We start from the raw sequence: 18,200 nt of genomic DNA on the forward strand, positions 1-18,200 counted from the left end.
AAAAAAAAAAAAACGGATCAGTCTGTGGGGGGGCGGAGGGGGGACGATTCCTTGAACGCTCAGTTTGAACGAATCTTTTGAGTGAACTGATTCTAAAGATTCAGTTCACCTAAAAGAACTGGAATTCACATCACTAAATCCCAGCTGTCAGTGCGACGCCATGTGTCCAAGGCCGACGAGCTCCTCCCAGCATGCACTGCAGGCCATAGGGTCAAGTATGAGCACTCCAACAACACAACACTACTAGTTAACTTTGGGTCAACTGTGCGGTTGTTGCTATGATATGATTGACCTTCATTCTAATGTTAAATTATTCCACATAAGATAAGCAGATGGATGAGAAGATGTATGACTTGATGGGGAAATCTGTGGTGAGCCATCAGTGCCAGCAAGGCCTCTGTGGGTTCAAACAGTATCAGAAGCCCTGATCTCAATTGACCTGGAAAGGCCACTAAAAGGTTCTCAAATTATCTGAATGTAACCTATTATTAAAGATGGGACTGTTTTTTTAGCCAATCAGGGTTCAAACTTACCTAAGAGGTGTTGGTTGTATGCCCCACCCACAAACAGCAAAGATTTTCTGCTTTTGAGATTGGTTGGTGAAATTTCACCATTCATTTTAAATGTAGAAAATGAAACAAATGACGCTTTTGTAATGTGCGACTCAGAGTGAGGAAAAAAAAGACTTCAAATAATGGGCTGTGGGGGGGCGGAGGGGGGACAAAAAGACAAAAATATTTAAGGAAACCCTTCATGCTTGCTGCCACTAAGATATTGTAGATAGATTGTGTGCATTTAAGTTGTCGCCACACTATTAAGTCATCTAAGGAATGAAGAGTTGTTTGTATACCCATCCATTTTTCTCACAAGGGTCGTGGGTGTGGTGGAGCCTCTCCAAGCTGACTTTGGGCAGTAGGCGGGGTACACCTTGAACTGGTTGCCAGCCAATCGCAGGGCACAGATTGACAAACAACCAGTCACACTCACAATCACACCTAAGGACAATTTAGAGAAGCTTAAAAAGCTCAGTAAATTGGTATTTACAACATACTCCGATAATGTGTACATGGGATTCAAAATGGATGAAATCAAATAACTAAGTACTTCCAGTCCTTGGATTTTCTTTTCTTGTTTTTTTTTTTACAACTCTTCTGATGATGATAATGCATATTCATTCAGTATAGACATCAATGTTTAATTACCCATGACCATGGAGGACATCGTTTCAACACAACACAGGAACTGATTTTATCTGATTTTATTGACCTGTGTTACCTCTGCAAAATCTTTACATGCAACATTGTGTGCAAACATACAAGTACCCACTGCATGCACTATTCTATTTACAACAGAGATCAAGATTGGCAGAATGCTCTGAGAGTTTCCTGTTTTAAAGCAAACAAAAAAACATGATTTGCGTCGATCTCTTGTAATGACCACGATGGCCAAAGCAGCACAAAATAAAATCATATACAAGATGCTACTGGCAGGTACTTTACATACTGCCACAGGGGGCAGGGATGTTGTGCAGAGACAACAAGACAGTGATGAAAGACACGACTCTCTTAAATCTGCAGCTGCTACCTGTTAAGAGCCATGTGATTATATGCTTATCAAATCAATTTAGCAGTTTTTTCAAATTATGCTATAATCATGCAGAACATGGCCTCTTGAATATCAACTATAAGGAAAGATATGTAAACATTAATAGAATTATTATTTGTATGTGTGTATATCTATCTATCTATATATATATATATATATATATACACATATGTATATACACACACACAAATTTATATACTGTACATACTGTATACATATCTCTATATCGATTTGTATACTGTATATATTTTGTACCACAATAAACTTCATGCATAGAATTTTTTGTTTTTGTACTTGGAATAACTTGCAAACAGCTGTATAAGTTGAGGTCATTCCACTTTGTAAGGTGTGCTTTGCTTGGTTTGCTGTGATTATAGAATACACGCCAAAGCCATGAATTGAGAGGGAGTAGCAGAATAACCCTGCATTGTGCAAATGGTGTGTTGGGGTAAGAGTGGGCCACTACTGCCGCAGGCACATGAGAGTCACAAGCACAGTGCATGCAGGTAAGGCTGCACACACGACAAAAACAATTAGACCTTTTCGTCCTAATTCCTAAAGAAGTGAACGCTCACCGGGTGCATTCCGTGTAAAACTTGACATAGAAAACCTGTCTGAGTGTCAACAACCACAAACTGAAATTTCACAGATTAAATAACCACACATACGTACACCTAATAATATTTACCTTGGTGTGCTCTTATCAAATCACAAATTAACATCAATTGGTGGATCCAAAGACTCATGAGTCATCTATGTCATTTCTATCCTAACCTGAGCAATGTATCAGTATGTAAACATTTCTTCATGGTTATATACATTATGTTCAGTGTTTTCCTACACGTCAGTCGTTTGGCATGCTCGTATAATTCAAGTGTTATATACTCTGGTGTGACAATGTCACACAAGATAGCAAAACTAACACGCTAGACATTGTGGTGAATGTTTAGGCGCAAGCTCTTTGCTTTTAGGTTCCTCAGTAATGATTGTGACCTCTGCTGCTACAACATATTGCTTTTCTTTTTCAACACCTACATTAGAAGCAACCAATGTCTTAGGCTCAGCAATACCACTGTACAATTGTGCAACTGTTTGTCTACATGTCTTGGATATATAAATGACATTGCAGACTAAGTCCACACAAACAAGTATTTTTTTTAAATCTATAATTTCATCCTTGTAGGTCACCGAAAACTGACTTTTTTGAATGACAAAGCTTAATTTGCAGTGCTTTTGGTTGGCTTTTCGAACATATACTTTTGGGTAAGCGACACCTGTTTATTTAACATGCGCTTGACTCCAGCAAATACATTTTGGGAGGGTACAAAGGCCACAAGCGTGGACTGAGCTTTTTCTTTTATTTATTATTATTATTTATTATCTTTACCCTGGAGTTTGTTTTTAAGAAATAAGCAGCTTTAATGCTAACCATGGCACACGCTATAGAAAAAGTCAAAATTAAAATAGAATTGGTGCATCCTTTAAAGCGTCCAGTGTTCTGGTAAGATTGGAGTGTGCCAGTGCGATTTTATTTTATTCTTTTTTTTTTTGGTCCATTCCTCCAAAAGAACAGAAATCACTAATGTGATGGATCGTTATGTCTAGTTTGATGGGATCAAGGTTGGGGTTCTGTGCATGTTAGTCAACACAAAACTCATTCAATCCAAAAACTCATGCTGGAACAGAAAATGTTATTTCTGCATCTCTTCTCACCAAGTTGGAATTATAGAATTGTCTGAAAGGTCATATGAGATAATAAGGGCAACTCCTGATTGATTAATGAATCGATTGATAAATGGTCACTTTTATCTATATAGTGCATCTCTCAGAAGTGGCTCAAGCCAGCACAGGGGGAGAAAGGGAAAAAAAACAGGAGGCACGAGAGCAGTACATGTGTCAGGTGGTGAAATAATGCTGAACAAAACAAGGAATACATAAAAGATGCACAGAGAGGGAAATGCAGACCAAGGGGGGGGGGTTCTAGCTCATGCTATTTGTAACAGGTAGTTAATCACTAGCGGTGTGATTCTCATTCATCAAGGTGTGCCAGCGCTCAATCCTCTTGTCTTTGTTCTTCAAACACTCATACCAGTGTTTTAGCCTTTCTCCTTTGGCGGTAATGCCCAGCTGACAACCACCTGGAGGGATGGTATTCAAATGTAAGAGCTCTGAAATTAATTCTTACATTTCCATTTGATTTCATCACAGCGATCCGGACGAAATATTTACCAATGTAGTCATTGGACTTCCCGATATCATAATCCCACACAGAGACATCTAAAGTCTTCTTAGCCAGTTCACTGTGTTTAATATCAAAGCTGAATTCCTGAAATGGAATCAAGACACAGATTTCCAAATAGAGTATTTGTCATATCCAAGTGTTGATCAGTAGTCGTATGGAAAAGTCATTTGTTTTCTTCATTACTCATATTTGTATTTTAGCAACAAATCTCTTACATACCTCATTAAACTCTGGGTTTAAAGTCCTTTTCTTGATCTGAGTTTTGCACTTGCCCTTCTTGCCCATGTCAGGTTTCAGAACTCTGTTAATTATAGAGGCAGGTTTGAAACACCTTTACCAACGTCAAATTCAAATACTTTCTAGAGCGGTATAAAGCTTTTTCAAAACACTGCAGCCATGGCAAATTGCACACCAAAAATGTCTTCATGCTGGACTGTCCACAAAAATTGAGAGGAAATGAAAGGAAAACATTGAATGTAAAGGTATTTACTATGTTTTATTTTATTTGTTCCTGAAACAGTTATTCATAATAATTGTGGAAAATAATATATAAAAAAGCTTAACTTAATCCAACACTTAAGTCATATTCAACATATACAAGATTGTCAAGCAAGAATACAATTAATTTTTTTATCTGGGCTGCGGGTATGCTGGAGACTATCCCGTCACTTTGGGTGAGAAGTAGGGTACACCTTAAATACCATTTGACCCATTTAAGCATCCCAAAATGAATAGTCTTATACTTACATTTTGACATAGGGGTCGGAATATCCATTAGCATCCATGGCAGCCAAATGAACACAGCGCACGACACCCACAAGGAGGCGGTTCAGCTGGGTGCTGTACATGAGGGAGATAAGAATGCGACCACGTTCCTCTACCTCTCCGCCATCTTTTGCAGACTAGAAAACACAGCATGAGTAGACATTCAGTATGTAATAGCGTTTGGAAAAAAAATGGGATAATGTGTCGCATTTAGCTATGCTCTCAAACCACCTCATCTTCATAAAGAGCAATGCCTCGTGCTCCACCGGCTGTCGCTGTTCTCTTTGTCTGTCAGGGAGACATTACATCAGTGGTTTAGTTCCGAAGAAAGAAGAAAGTACGGTTGCAAATCATCGTCACTCACTGGAACAACTCTCTCCAGACACACGTTAAAATTTTTCTTTTGGTTCATCTTCAGTTTCTTCAGCGCCACTCGGGTCTCACCGATGAACTCATTGTGGCCAAACTTGTCCTCATCACAGACAGACAACCTGCGCCAGGACACCAGTACACCTTTGAGAACAGACTGGCTCCGCAAAAAGAGTCCAGTTAATCTGAGTGCGACTATTTCCACCTGAGGGTCTTGCGCTGCATGTCATCATCCGTCAGGCCGTGATAAGTGAGAGTCTCATTCCACGCAGGGTTGCGGGTGTTCCTCAAGGTCTTTGTGCGCAGCTTTGTTGACTGTTAATAAAAACAGGACACATACAAACTACAAGAGCTCATGTTTCTTGCTTTCATGTTCATTGTTCTAGGAAGTGCCTGCATGGCAACTGGAGCAGATATATTCACGGCTTAATTTATTCTGCTGCTGCTTTCTGGATACCACACCTCTTTTTTAATCATCTTATTTCCTTATAACCACAAGGTGTCAGGCTTGAGCTTGAGAAGGCCCGAAAACCATTTCACCTAAATTTTCTGCTCATTTCATAGACACACTGCATATTATTATTTTTAAAGGTGTTTTTTGTTTGTTTTGAATTCAACCTTGCTAGCTCCTGGCAGCAGATGAAGCTTGACATAAGGATCAGCCAGTCCATTGGAATCCATTGGTTTCAAGCCCTTGGGGGTGACAAGAATAAACTTATGTCAAATGCAAAGAAAATTAAATAAATGCAGAACTTTGAGGGGGTACGTTGAGTTCAAATAAATTGAGGAACATTTTAAAGTATTACTGTGATAGTATTCAGAATAGCTTTCAGAAACACATTCAGCAGTTGCAATACAACCCCCTCTTGAACACATGACACCTGGATCTGTTTATAGAAGCCACCTTATTACATAAGGGGGTTTGTCAAACTACAAACATACATTGATTTGCATTTTAATTTGATCACATTTAAAATAGACGTCTGCTTAATTAATTATTGACTTTTTTTTATTATTAAATTTGAGTCAAATTGTCCCTGGGTGGAAGTACTGAATGAGGAGAGATTTACCTTTGCCTTGAGAATGCTACAATGAAGGCTGTTGCTTTCCTGGTCATACATCAGACTGAACTCCAGAGAGCCCAGAGTGGCTAAAAAAGAACGAGAGAAGTCAGCACACTCATTTTGGTCTTTTGGTGTTATGCTTTTAATCACATATCACGTGTTTTATGTATTTTGTGGCCTCTGTTGCAGAACCAATAGCCATTCTGGCATAAGAGAAAACTATCAATTTATTGAGTGATTAATACGATAGAACCACAGAAACAGGGAGTGTGCTTTTTAAGTAATTAAAGGAAGAGTAACATTTTGCTTTTGAATGCAAGTTTGGGAAAAAGCTCAGTCTTGCCAGAGAATAATCACATCATCAAACTTTAATCTACGGCATAAGTGAATGACAATGGAATCTGATCTTTAACAAGGGTGAAATATAATACGTTGTGTTAAACATGTATTATGTATAGGACATGATTAAGAGTTTAGTATTTTACATTCTCCTTTGACCGAGTTGGTGAGTATGGATAGCTGCTGGCCGGTTTACACTTCTAGAGGTATACTGCCAGAAAAATGATTTTGTGAAACAACTCAAATGAAACAGTTCCCACATAGTCCAAAATGTCAATTCCCATGTGCTTAATGCTTTTTTGAAACATCAAAATAGCCAGAAATTTGAAAGAAATTAATCAAGTAAATGTCTTTATCTAAAATTTGTGAGTAAAACTGTCTCCCTGGACCAAAACATGTGAGGCAGTGTTTCCCCAATGAATAAAATCTACACGTGATGTACTCACTGGCTTCATCGGAATCATAGTCGTTGGCCTCCTCTTCCTCCGCCGCGGGGGGAGGTTGATGTCGGGCAGGAGGAGCAGTGTAAGCGGCAGGCTGTCTTCTGTCCTCTCGTACTGCAGGAGGTGCTCTTTGCTCTGAAGGGACTGCACCAGAAGAGTAAGCACCTCCTTCACGTCCCACCTGACCTACAAACACACATGCAGGATATAGATTTGATTCCAATTGAGGACCATTAATTAGAGCGTGCTTAAGAAAACGAGGCCTAGCTGCCCCTCACCCTGTGGAGCCACAGATGGCGTCACAACGGGCTGCGGTCTGGAGCTCTGAACGGGCACCATCCTCTTCATCACAACCGGGCTTCCCTGCTCTGCTTCTTCAGGGCCAGCACTGCCTGTGGCCATGCGCACAACTGATGGCTTAGGGGCCACAGGTGGGTAACCAGCACGGCCTTTGAGCTCTGCTCCTAAAAATAAGCATAATACGGTAAACACACAAACGCACTATTCATGAGGGAGACGTATATATTCGCACTTCAGGCTCTCACTGCAGCAGAATATGTAATAACTCCCCAGTCTCTCTGGGTAGTTTTGATGTTGCGGCTTTTTGTTCAAAGGCATTGACCTACATTCTGTACAAAAAGCTGCAGCAATCCACTACAGTGCACACATGGAATCATTGTATAGTTCATGCCCTTTCTATTGTCGGGAAGTCATGTGACAAAGTGTCCCATGTAGAAGCACTGAGCAGCACTTAGAGTGAAAATGTATTGAGGTTAGTGGAGGTAAGAAGAGGATGTGTCAAAGTTGTTAAAGCGGAGTGATAAGAAAGAGTAACCGGAATAAGCTCTCAGTAAAAGTGAGGTACTGTCTTCAGAAGACTACGCGTGTAAAAGAAGATGGAGAAGAAGCAAAGACAGAAACAAGATTACTGAGGCTACAGTTTGAACGTATTCATCAAAATTGGATAACAGAAAAATGGTCCAACATTGGCTGGCTGAACGATTTCTGCAAATGCAACTAAGACAATTGGATTATAGGGTCAGCATTCGGGCCTAACATAATATATAAGCTGCCTCATATGAATTGCTCATAAATAAAAAGGACAAATCCATTTGGCAAGAAACGTGGCGCATTTTATTTACTTTTTATGCTTTTGTGAGTCTCTCAGGCCTTGAACTCGTGCGATATTTTATGTTTAATTTGAGTTTTAAAAAAGACAATGACTGAGCATTAATTCCTTAAAAGTATGAATTAAATATAACAATTTTAATTTAATAATCAGCTGTTACATTCTACTCTTGGATAATAATCACATCTGAGTTAAGGGGTACTCATGCAATGACAAAAACGTGATCCGGAGCATAGGTTGGGAACCTGGTGAAGAGGAAGGTTGGAGTTTTTTGGCACAATGTGTAAACAAAGTACCAAGTCGTAAAAGTAATCATTTGAAAATGTAATCATAAAATGTAGTCAGTCCCACTTCAGTATTTAACAAGTTGGTACAACAAAAATAAAAATGTAGGCACACAATCAGTGTATAATAACTTGCCCGAAACTCCGACTCTCACCTGAGAGTGAAAATAATGTGCAAATAAAAATATGTGTTGCAGGATTTACAAGTTACTCGAAGCTGAAAGATGATTAGGACCAGAACTCAAAGCAACAGGCTGCTGTACGCACCAGGTTGTTGATGCTGAGTTGCCTCCTCTCTGGGTTTGGAGTCTACTTCCTGGGCAGGCTGCTCTTTCGGTTTAGATAATGGCATGGGTGAAGGAAGGAATTGTTTGGGGAATCCTTTAAAGAACCAGGCACCAGACCGTTTCCACACCTGAGGAAAAAAATATGTGATGGCCTTTCTAATGGGAAGTTCTTCATTTCCTAGCACAGAGCACTCACCTCTCGCTGTTCTCTGCAGATTTTGCACAGCCACACAGCACGGGACCTGCTGCCGCACTGGGTACCGCACTTAGTACACATGTTCTATGCAACGAGGAAACAGAAATAACCAACTACTTGCCATTTATAGCATCACAAGATTATATGATGGTGAAGTGTTGTCTTAAATCAAACAGAGCGGTATGAAGTTTTTGTTCCAAAGGTTTGGAGTCACAAATTCACAATTGTGTGGAAATGACTGTAGTGAACGACCAACGAGGTCGCTCTGGTGCAACTCTCGTTCCAAGAGGGCACATCGTACAGCATGTGGGGATTTCTTGATGCTATGGTGATGTTGAGTAATACTGTAGCATTTCTGTCAGCATTCACATCACATCAGTTCCTAATTTGCAGTTATTACCTTTTTGCAGTCCTCACACACCACCGAGCTGACCCCGGGTGTACCCAGCTGCTCCCCACACAGTACACAGCGAGACAGTCCATCCCCACACACAGTCTTCTTCATGTCATCCAGGCGGTTTATTAAGCGCCTGCAGAAGCATACCTGACTTAAAGTAACTGACATGTCGCTTAAAATGACTTCAAGTTATATGATCACTGTGGATCGAACAGATTTCCATGCAGTGGCCAATTTCAGTGTCTCACCCAATCCTCTCTTGCTCCATGGCCTCCATTTTCTCAGCTCGTGCAATCACACCATTTATAATTTCTTTTTCTTCATCCGTCAGATCTGGAGTAGAACCAGGAGCCTGACTACCTGACTGCATGGTCCAATTGCCCCTGTCAGTCAAACAGTGGATCATTTTATTATTAGTTTCCTTCTTTACAGTTAGCGGGCACAAAAATACAGCAAATGTGGAGATGAGATAGATAGTGTTATCTACTTACTGTTCTTTATCACTGTGTCACGGATCACACAATAGTAGGACGAACCCAGGTGGAAACAAAGGAGTAGACTTTGGTGATTGTACAGTCAAATGACAACACCATGCGCTGATAATCGTGCTCACCTAGCGTGCATGGTTCTCTGCCTGTCGTTGGGCGCCCAGCGATCCGAGCTACTGCTCATCACCGTGTCAGTCATGGCAGCACTAACACATTCTACAAGAGAAATGAATACAACAGGAAAGTCCAGTAAGATTGAAATTGTAAAGTTAGGATTCTGTTGTGTCTAATTAGTGGAAATTAATAGTGTGTGAGGGAGGGGCTATGGGGGGTTAATAAGTATAGTCAAGAGTCATTAAAATATTGATTAGGTCTGATTTAAATCCTCTAGTACCCACATTTAGCTATTTTATTGTTTTTATCTCGTGATTGCACTGCACTGACTTAACTGCAACTACAGGTTGCTCAGTCATCAGAGAGGACATTTGGTCTAAATGGGCCAGAACAGTGCAGAGCTATAATTGGCAAGCCACCAGATACATTTAATTGCTACAGATTGATGAAAAGGGTGAGTCAAAACTGGATAATTGAGGACCTCACATTCATGACCATCACAATGGGCATAAATCAATGATTGATCTGATAATTACTTTTACATTCATCTGCATGTTTCAAATGAATCCACGGCCCTGAAGCACTCAGCAATATCTGCTAGAAGACCAAATGCAAGTTATCCACATTTGCAGGTTTTGTACTGTATTTATAGTCTAGTCGACAGTCTACTTCTCCCATTTAATCAGTTGCATGGGGTGTGCGATAAATAGCACATTTTAGTGGCATGTCAGAATATTTCGGAGGAGGATTAGAGACAGTGAAGAAAATACAACAAGAACCATCAGACATCTACAACGCAAAATTGGTATATTGTGTTATTCTTGAAAATGCATTACCATACATTTACAATAGGTGAGAACACGACTAAATGTTACTTCTGACCGTCTTTCATTGGTTTGGATGTCCCCTGAAAACCCTTTGGGACAAATGTGATGGGGTCAAACATTGTTCTGTATATCCTGAGGGCAAGAAGCACCATACTGTGAAGCCCCGCAGGCTGCAGCAACCAAAAGCCTCAGGAGCGTTGTACGAATTGCGGTGGTGCATGATGGAGAGAGTGCAGCTACTGTATAGCAGTAAAGGGATGAACAACAGTGAGAATGTGAAAAGGGAGAAAAATCAATAGCTTTCTCCTGTCAACAGTTTTTCCCATGCAATCATTCCACGGCCGTAAGATCACACTCTCACTCACTCGGCTGATCGCTTTAATGCACTAGATGGTGCATCAGAGCTCATACCTTGTGAGCCATAATCTGTCAGCGCCCTGCCTGTGAGACTGAGCGAAGAGCAAAAAACTTGCTGGACTAGCCGTAGGACTGCACAACTGGGTGTGGACTTTTTCATTTTGATGCCACTGCAACAACCAGCCAGAAGAAGTCAACACGTCAACTGTCTTGTTCTTACATTATACTACATCCCCTGGCAAATTTGATGAAATCTCCAGTATGGGTTTATCTTGTCGAAAAAAAAGGAGATTGCGGAAATAGCACAAAATTAAAGTCATTTTAATTGGCAACTTTCTGGTTTTAAGTAACACTAAAATCAAGAAATGAGAAGTGGTACAGTAACTTGTTTGGATGAAGCAGAGGGGGAAAAAATAAAGAATCAATCAATTCTGAGTTAATAAAAATGATGGAAAATTGTAAATTTCCATTTGCAAAACAAATATACCGACTCACATTTGCTATTTGAAATTACTTTAGCTATGTCATATCTGTGATCTGCTTTTTTTTTTCTACAAAATTAAATAACTAAATGAGCATCCTGCAAGACTGGCGATTCCATCATTTTTGTCAGTTGTTGGGTATAAAAGAAAACTACAAATTTACCCAATTCAACATGACGGTCAAAAACTACCCAAGAACGGAGAGGAGTAGATAAAGAACCCATTTAGTCTGAATTTTAAAGTAATCTCATTTAGTGCCAATCATTTTAGACAGGAATCATTGAAAACATGTAAGGATGAGAATAAAAACCAAATACAATGCAAACTCTTTAAACACCAATTAGTGTCCAATTATAATATACTGTCTTCCAACCTTAATGTTATACAGATCACACTAATCCATAGTTATGGCATCATATGGGTCAAGGTTAAAAACGCAATTATTCTGTCTCCTCTACACATCACACACAGATGGTGTCAGTCTTTCACAAACGCAAAAAAAAAAAAAAGATGTACATTTAATGGACATTTAACATGCGCAGTAAACTCAAATGCAAAAAAAAAAACCATGAAGCCATCCATGCATCGACATCCTGGATAGAATTTCATATGAAGGAAGAAGAGATGTGTTTAGCAAGGCGTTTATGGGCCAAGGAGGACAGTCAATAGATCTGTAGTCCCTGAGCACACTTTACACACAAAGCATCTGTCAGCCATCTTTAGAAGCATGGTCATGCACTCTTTTCTTGGTTGCTTGACGTGAATGCAAGAATTACCAGCATGAATTGATGTGACTTTGAAAAGCAGGTGTATGACTCATTATTGCAGGATCGCTAAAAGTAAAAGCGCAGAGCTCAGCCACCATTTTCCTCACGAGAATTTTTACCATTCACGTGCGGTATGAGAGTAGGCATGGTGACAACAAGGCATGCAGGACAATGATGGATTGATCCAATTTGGATCGTTATGGATCTCACAGCTGCATACCACGCAGGGATGGGAAGACATTAGCTATCCACCACAGAAATAGTGTTGAGTTGACAGGTTTTGGTTGGAAGACAAATTCAAGTGTTAGCAGGGGGGAGTAGCCAGAAAATCTTCTGTGGGCCGGCCAGGATGACAAAATGACTCACTAAGTGTTGGGCCGAACCATACGCACGCGCGCACATCATTCGTATTCTTGTAAGTCGCTCTGTAAGCAAGTCATTGTTTGATCCATCATCCATAGTGAGGGCTTCGTTAAATGAAATGCACAGAACCACATACATAATGAAGAATGGAAACAAGTAGAAATCAATTATTTGTTGAACTTCATTAAAGACAGCAAAAACTATTGTTCACTTTGACCTTCCAATATAGCGTTAAGTTTCCATAAAAGTTCAAGTTGTGCCACTCGGCTCATTTTCAATGGTTCTGAAAGAAATAGATTCATAAATACTGTATAAAACAATCCCAACAAAGGTTGTGATTAACTATTGTTACACTTTAACATACTTTTAAGTTTCAAAATGAGAACAGCAACTACGTCAGTCATCAAAATTTCGATTACATCCTAATATGTCCCCTCTGTAATGTTTAATAGCAAAAGAAACACGATTCATTTTCCAGGGCAAGAATTCCCTTGTGATACTTGAAGAAGGACATTTCTAAAATGGGTTAATGAGAATCAGAGATCAATTTCATTTATGTACTTAAATTTAACTTTGATCAGGAAGACTAGCCTTTTTGTGATACCTTGAGCTAGAAAACAAATGAACAAAAAACAACCAATTTTACATCTTATACTATCCCAGCTATCCACTCACATGAGAACACGTGCGATCTGTAATGCAGAAAAAATAAATAAATGACCAATTATGCCTTTAATAAGCCATTCTCTTATGATTACCAAGTTAAGATTTATTTTCAGACTCACGGCATTCTAAAAATTAACTGTTCATTCTTTGAGTTATAGACCACAATTTTCCAAATCCATGAGGCCAGTAAAAGATCCATGCTTTGTATTGAAAATTGTACCGCAAATAAGAACCAAATCACATGCCCACTTCAGAGCTTCTCATGCAGATAAAAGCTGTTTGTTGGTCTGATTCAATCAAAAGTCACAAAAAAGGAATTCTAATTATAGCTTGGCACTTTACCCAGCATTGCTAAAACAGAAAAGGTTGACAAAATTCAGTAGACATGTGCTAGCAAGTTGAGTAAGTTGGTGTTTATTGTTTAATTCATTTGTCTATATTTTAATGTGTTTTTGAACAGATTTTTTTTTTGAAGAGTTTGACATTTCATATGATTTAATGAAGAACAATAGCTATAACCTAAAGATCATTCTACCAATCTTCTCTGATTGGGTGAACAGAAAAATTTAAAAGGACAACATTAGAACATAGACACTCCATAGAGATGTTGTCGAAAAGATATCAAATGTAGCAAAACTGGGCACCCATTTACTCCGCCAACGCCATCCATCCTCATTGCGAAGAGTGGACTTGGACTGAAGTGCACTGCACCATGCAGCCCTTCACTGCTGGAGGAAAACATCACTCAGCATTTCTTAATTATTTACAACTTCAACCCCCAGTGCAGTTCACTTTGTGTACGCCCCCTCGAAAGGCATTTCTGTAAGCTTTCGGATTCTAAGATCTTAATCAAACATCCACAGTGGCTATTAAGTGAGAACAAGCCTGTGCGTGGGATACAGTAAAGCTGTCTGTGTTTTAGGTGTGCTGCATCAACAAAATATGTTTCGTTCAGACAGTAGTGTTGGCGGACACCATCTGTGAAAAGTGAAAACCATCTGTGAGGGCTCCTCACCTCTCAAATGGACAAGTGTTGCACTGGTGCATTCAAATTGTCTGTGCAGGCAAAGTTCCAAGTCCCGCATCGCTGGAGCACAAACAGGAAAGAGCATCCAGTGTCCAACAAGCTAACCTGCTGCTAATTCTGCTGTGCCCTTTGCCCTGTCCAAGAGACATGCCGAGTCATTCGCGCTGGCTTATTTCCATTCTTAAATCAGCACAACTTATACTGAATTACAATGGCTGTTGATGCACTGGCCATTTATTTCCAGTCATCTTATCTCAGGTCAATTAAATATATCATTAAATTAACATTTAAAAGTCTGTGGTAACAACTATTTATACAGTATATCCCCACAAGTTACCTTGTTATTCTATTGCTAATATAACATGGTTAATAACGTTTTCTGTTACACAATGGCTTCTGAAAATCTGTCCTACCTCTGCTCCAACTTCTAATTACTATTCCCAAAACTCGCGATAGCATTTGCTTTTACGAGAATGGTTAATATTAATGTTATCTCTGGTATCTGTATTGCAGCAGCACATTTTGCATTAGGGTGACACATCATGTTTTTCATGACGAATCTGAAGACAATCACGCCCTTCCCTTTGCAATATTTGTATGATTTTCAAGGTCTCACAGAACAGAACTTTGCATCTTTGTTCCTTCAAGATTCAGCCCATTCAGTAAAGGCTCGAGTTTGCGGTTCTGTTACCATTTTCAAATGAAGGACTAAGTTCCGTAAGGCTATTTTGTCAAAGGCAGTCTGTTCATGGACACCCCAGGAAGACAACACCCTAATCAGATTCCTTTATCTTCACTGCAAGCACAATGAAGACACAGAGGCTGAAAAGACAGATAAGTCCAGACAGTGGATCGATTGCTAATGTTCTTTGCTGCTAGCACTAACTGCAGACTGGTCTAGCTCCTATGCGTTCGCATTATTTATTATCAAAAATTACACGTTTTATTATTTTATGGTTAATTGTCATTTTAAAAATGGCTGCACGGTTATTTAAATCATTGGCTGTGTATTTAGTCACGGCAACAGAATAAATTGAAAATTGTATTTCTTTCCGAAATCCCAACAAATATGAGGTCAATTGGAATGATCTCTGTTAGACCTTGACGCTGCTACTGATTAATTAATATGAGAAACGAAAGGATGACTCAGGTGAATTTTGAACTTTTCTTATACTCCTGCTCTCTTGGGGAAAACTTGGTCAAAGGCCTCATTAATTACTTCCGTCTCTTCCAATATGCCAGAGTGTTTCAGGAGATCTAATCCCCATTTTAAAAAGGCATTGATTCTCACCCACTGCACTGATGAGTTTTCAGATGAAGACACTCCCCTTTGCAGACTGACTGCAAATGGTAGAATAAGGTTGCTTGGGAAACAAAAGGAAATCATAGTACAAAACCAACCGCTCCTGTTATTGGGCTCCACCTGTTATTGGGCTCCACACTGTACGAATAAAAGAGATTGTGAGTGGCACGTATGCACCTTTCGCCAACTGTGACCATGGTAACAGCAGGGTGAGAGGAAGCAAAAAATGATTTGAGAGCATGTGTGACCACTAGTGTGCATGATCATGGTAGTACAGTGCATATACCTGCGTAACGCTAAATGGGCCTCTGTTTTACAAACCGTGTCAGTGGATCACATAGGGCGCAGCTAGCTCAAATGTGGAAGGAAGACGGACCAAAGACATTGGAATCTGGTAATGGTCGCCTTGATTCCCTCCGTTCTAAATAATGCAGTTAGCATGCAGAGCGCTAACTTCACTCCTCCGTCTTTTTCATTTCTACCTAAACACGCATCTCCACATGTTAACGTGATGTTCCTCGCCTTGCACCATTTTTACGAGCCTGTAAAAATAAAAGAGGTCTAAGCATACATATCATTGTCCAATCAAATACACTGTAGGTGTATAGTATGTGAGAGGAGGGAGCTGCAGATATTCCTCACACTGAGTATTCAGTTTTTTCCTCCCCTCCCCCAGTTAATCTCTGGGCTTCAGGTCTGTAGGAGGAGTTGGAGATAGTAGAACCAGCTCCTTCTGACACCCTCCAGTAGCAGTTGACAATGGTAGTAACTCGTGGGTGCAAAGTGAGACAACACAACAATGAGGTGACACAAGCACCTGCTCATTGGCTCAGCTGGAGGCCGCATGTACCCCTGTCCACATCATAACTGGAAAGCATTCATTGAGGTATTCCATCGAGCTCCTAAAATTCCCGCAGCAACGCCCAAGGAACGCAACCACTCAATGTCCTTACCAGTTCTGTGGTCTTATTCCAGATCTGACTGTCAGCAGGAAGAAAGCACTGCATGAGGGCGGCCAGCTTGTCATGTACACAATGCATTTTAGAAGATGTAAAAATAGAACACAGCATATTGTCTAATGCATCTTCAAACTGAATTCACGCTCAGCACCGTTGTATGTTGGCATGAATGGTAATTTGCTCCATTAAAATCCCATATGTAGTTTTCAGAATAATGCATTCTCCTAAAACAAAGAAATCAATCAAATGATCATGCACATAATTGGTCCTTCACCCAGGTTAATTAACAGCAGCGACATGCATGAACAATGATCTGCACAAATTGCCATTTTTCCATTCAGATGACTCAGTGTCTAAGTGGCTATCTCTGCCCATTCAAATTAATAAGCAGACAATGAAAGACGCTTCTCGTAAAAGATAATTGTCGGCCCTCCTCTCTTGTGAATGAAAGGTTGCATCCATTCAGTCAGTGGCCGGCCGCGCGACCCTCACATAGGCTTCAGTTAGAGGATGCGTAATTTCAACATTTTGTCATGCTTCAGGCGATGCGAAGACACACCTGAGAATCCAGAGCAGCCTCTCCTTCTCGGTCACTTGTCTGGGAATGGAGATTGAGGTATGCACGTCTTGGTTCCGGCGAGGGAGTTAGTCAATACGCATACTTCTTGTCACACCGGAACCTAGGTTTTGGTATTCAGCCCGGAGGAGCAGTCCGTGATTCGAGGCACTGTAGATCTCTACGGTGTGCGTGGGAACTCGCCTTGTATTCTGCGTGGAGGATGGAAAGCCCTTGATTCGCTGGGAAGGAAACCCCTGGATGTGAAGTGATAACACTAATGCATAAGTGGACAATCACTACCTGATCGAATTGCGTCTCAAACAGCACACTGTGCCACAATTTGAACATGTTGCATTTTTTATTTTATACGCGCGCCCAAATACCTGTTCTGAAACAGTTTTATTAAATCTCTACGCAATAGGTACGCTTCATTTTATTCTAATTTTGTATTATACATGATTGTTGCTGTTAACACATTGTTGATAATAAAAATAATAATAAATCTAGTCGACAATATTCTGTAACGAGCTATATGCAGCAAACATTTCTAAACTGATTCTAAAATTCCTCACTTTCCCTCAATACTGACTTGAGGAATCTATAGGTGAGATAATTGCGCCATCTAAAGGACAACCTGTTTATTGCGCTAGTTTCCAATACAACAATTTTGTTTCATTATGTATTTGATAAATTGTCAATGGAAGATGAGTTGAACAGACACACACACTTGCTTTAAGAAAATTAAACATTGTAATTGCGAGTTGTGTGTTAGAGACATCCCTTTTGCTGCCCTTTATGTACAATGCATGCCACGCCCTTACATAAGAAAAATAGATACTGGTACTTCCGATCAAGTGTCACTTCGGAAGACTCGCATATAGCCAGTAGTCTCCGTATTTATTACCAAAATCCCAACATTGGTACACAAACAAATATTTTCCAGAAATGTTATAAATATCCAACAGAGCGCTCTCGTGACCTCAATTTACCATGTGCGCATGCGCATGGCAGGGTTACTTTGCTGCCTGAACTAAATAGTTTTCCTCGGGCTAAATTGTCAGTTGGTGCTATTTCTTTACATTAATTTGACGGACTATTAGTTCCAAAAATCCATAGCGCAATAAACATCGTTGATGTCTTTACAGATTTTTATATCGTACTGTATCGC

General features: G+C 40.0%; 1 protein-coding gene across 1 annotated transcript; it reads right to left on the bottom strand.

Moving 5' to 3' along the window:
* Positions 1 to 1,243: 1,243 nt before the first annotated feature.
* LOC119126540 (rabphilin-3A-like) lies at positions 1,244 to 17,259 on the bottom strand. Its single transcript, XM_037257732.1, has 18 exons — positions 17,033 to 17,259; positions 9,734 to 9,824; positions 9,612 to 9,623; positions 9,369 to 9,503; positions 9,124 to 9,253; positions 8,724 to 8,807; positions 8,508 to 8,655; positions 7,106 to 7,291; positions 6,831 to 7,013; positions 6,052 to 6,131; positions 5,600 to 5,674; positions 5,187 to 5,296; positions 4,977 to 5,103; positions 4,844 to 4,900; positions 4,595 to 4,749; positions 4,067 to 4,148; positions 3,835 to 3,931; positions 1,244 to 3,743 (listed from the first exon to the last, which is right to left on the bottom strand). Exons 2-18 carry the CDS (start codon positions 9,805 to 9,807, stop codon positions 3,613 to 3,615), a joined length of 1,866 nt encoding a protein of 621 aa, XP_037113627.1. The 5' UTR covers positions 9,808 to 9,824; positions 17,033 to 17,259; the 3' UTR covers positions 1,244 to 3,612.
* Positions 17,260 to 18,200: the final 941 nt, after the last annotated feature.

Source organism: Syngnathus acus, chromosome 9 (assembly GCF_901709675.1).
Source record: "Syngnathus acus chromosome 9, fSynAcu1.2, whole genome shotgun sequence".
Classification (NCBI taxonomy): Eukaryota; Metazoa; Chordata; class Actinopteri; order Syngnathiformes; family Syngnathidae; genus Syngnathus; species Syngnathus acus.

Bases quoted from the DNA above. Each gene is read 5' to 3' on its own strand.
- LOC119126540 (XM_037257732.1), bottom strand. From the start codon at position 9,807: ATGACTGACACGGTGATGAGCAGTAGCTCGGATCGCTGGGCGCCCAAC. The intron at 5,297-5,599 runs GTTGAATTCAAA...TTTTATTAACAG, and splicing joins TGCTGCCAGGAGCTAGCAAG to TCAACAAAGCTGCGCACAAA. The intron at 3,744-3,834 runs GTAAATATTTCG...CCATCCCTCCAG, and splicing joins GAAGTCCAATGACTACATTG to GTGGTTGTCAGCTGGGCATT.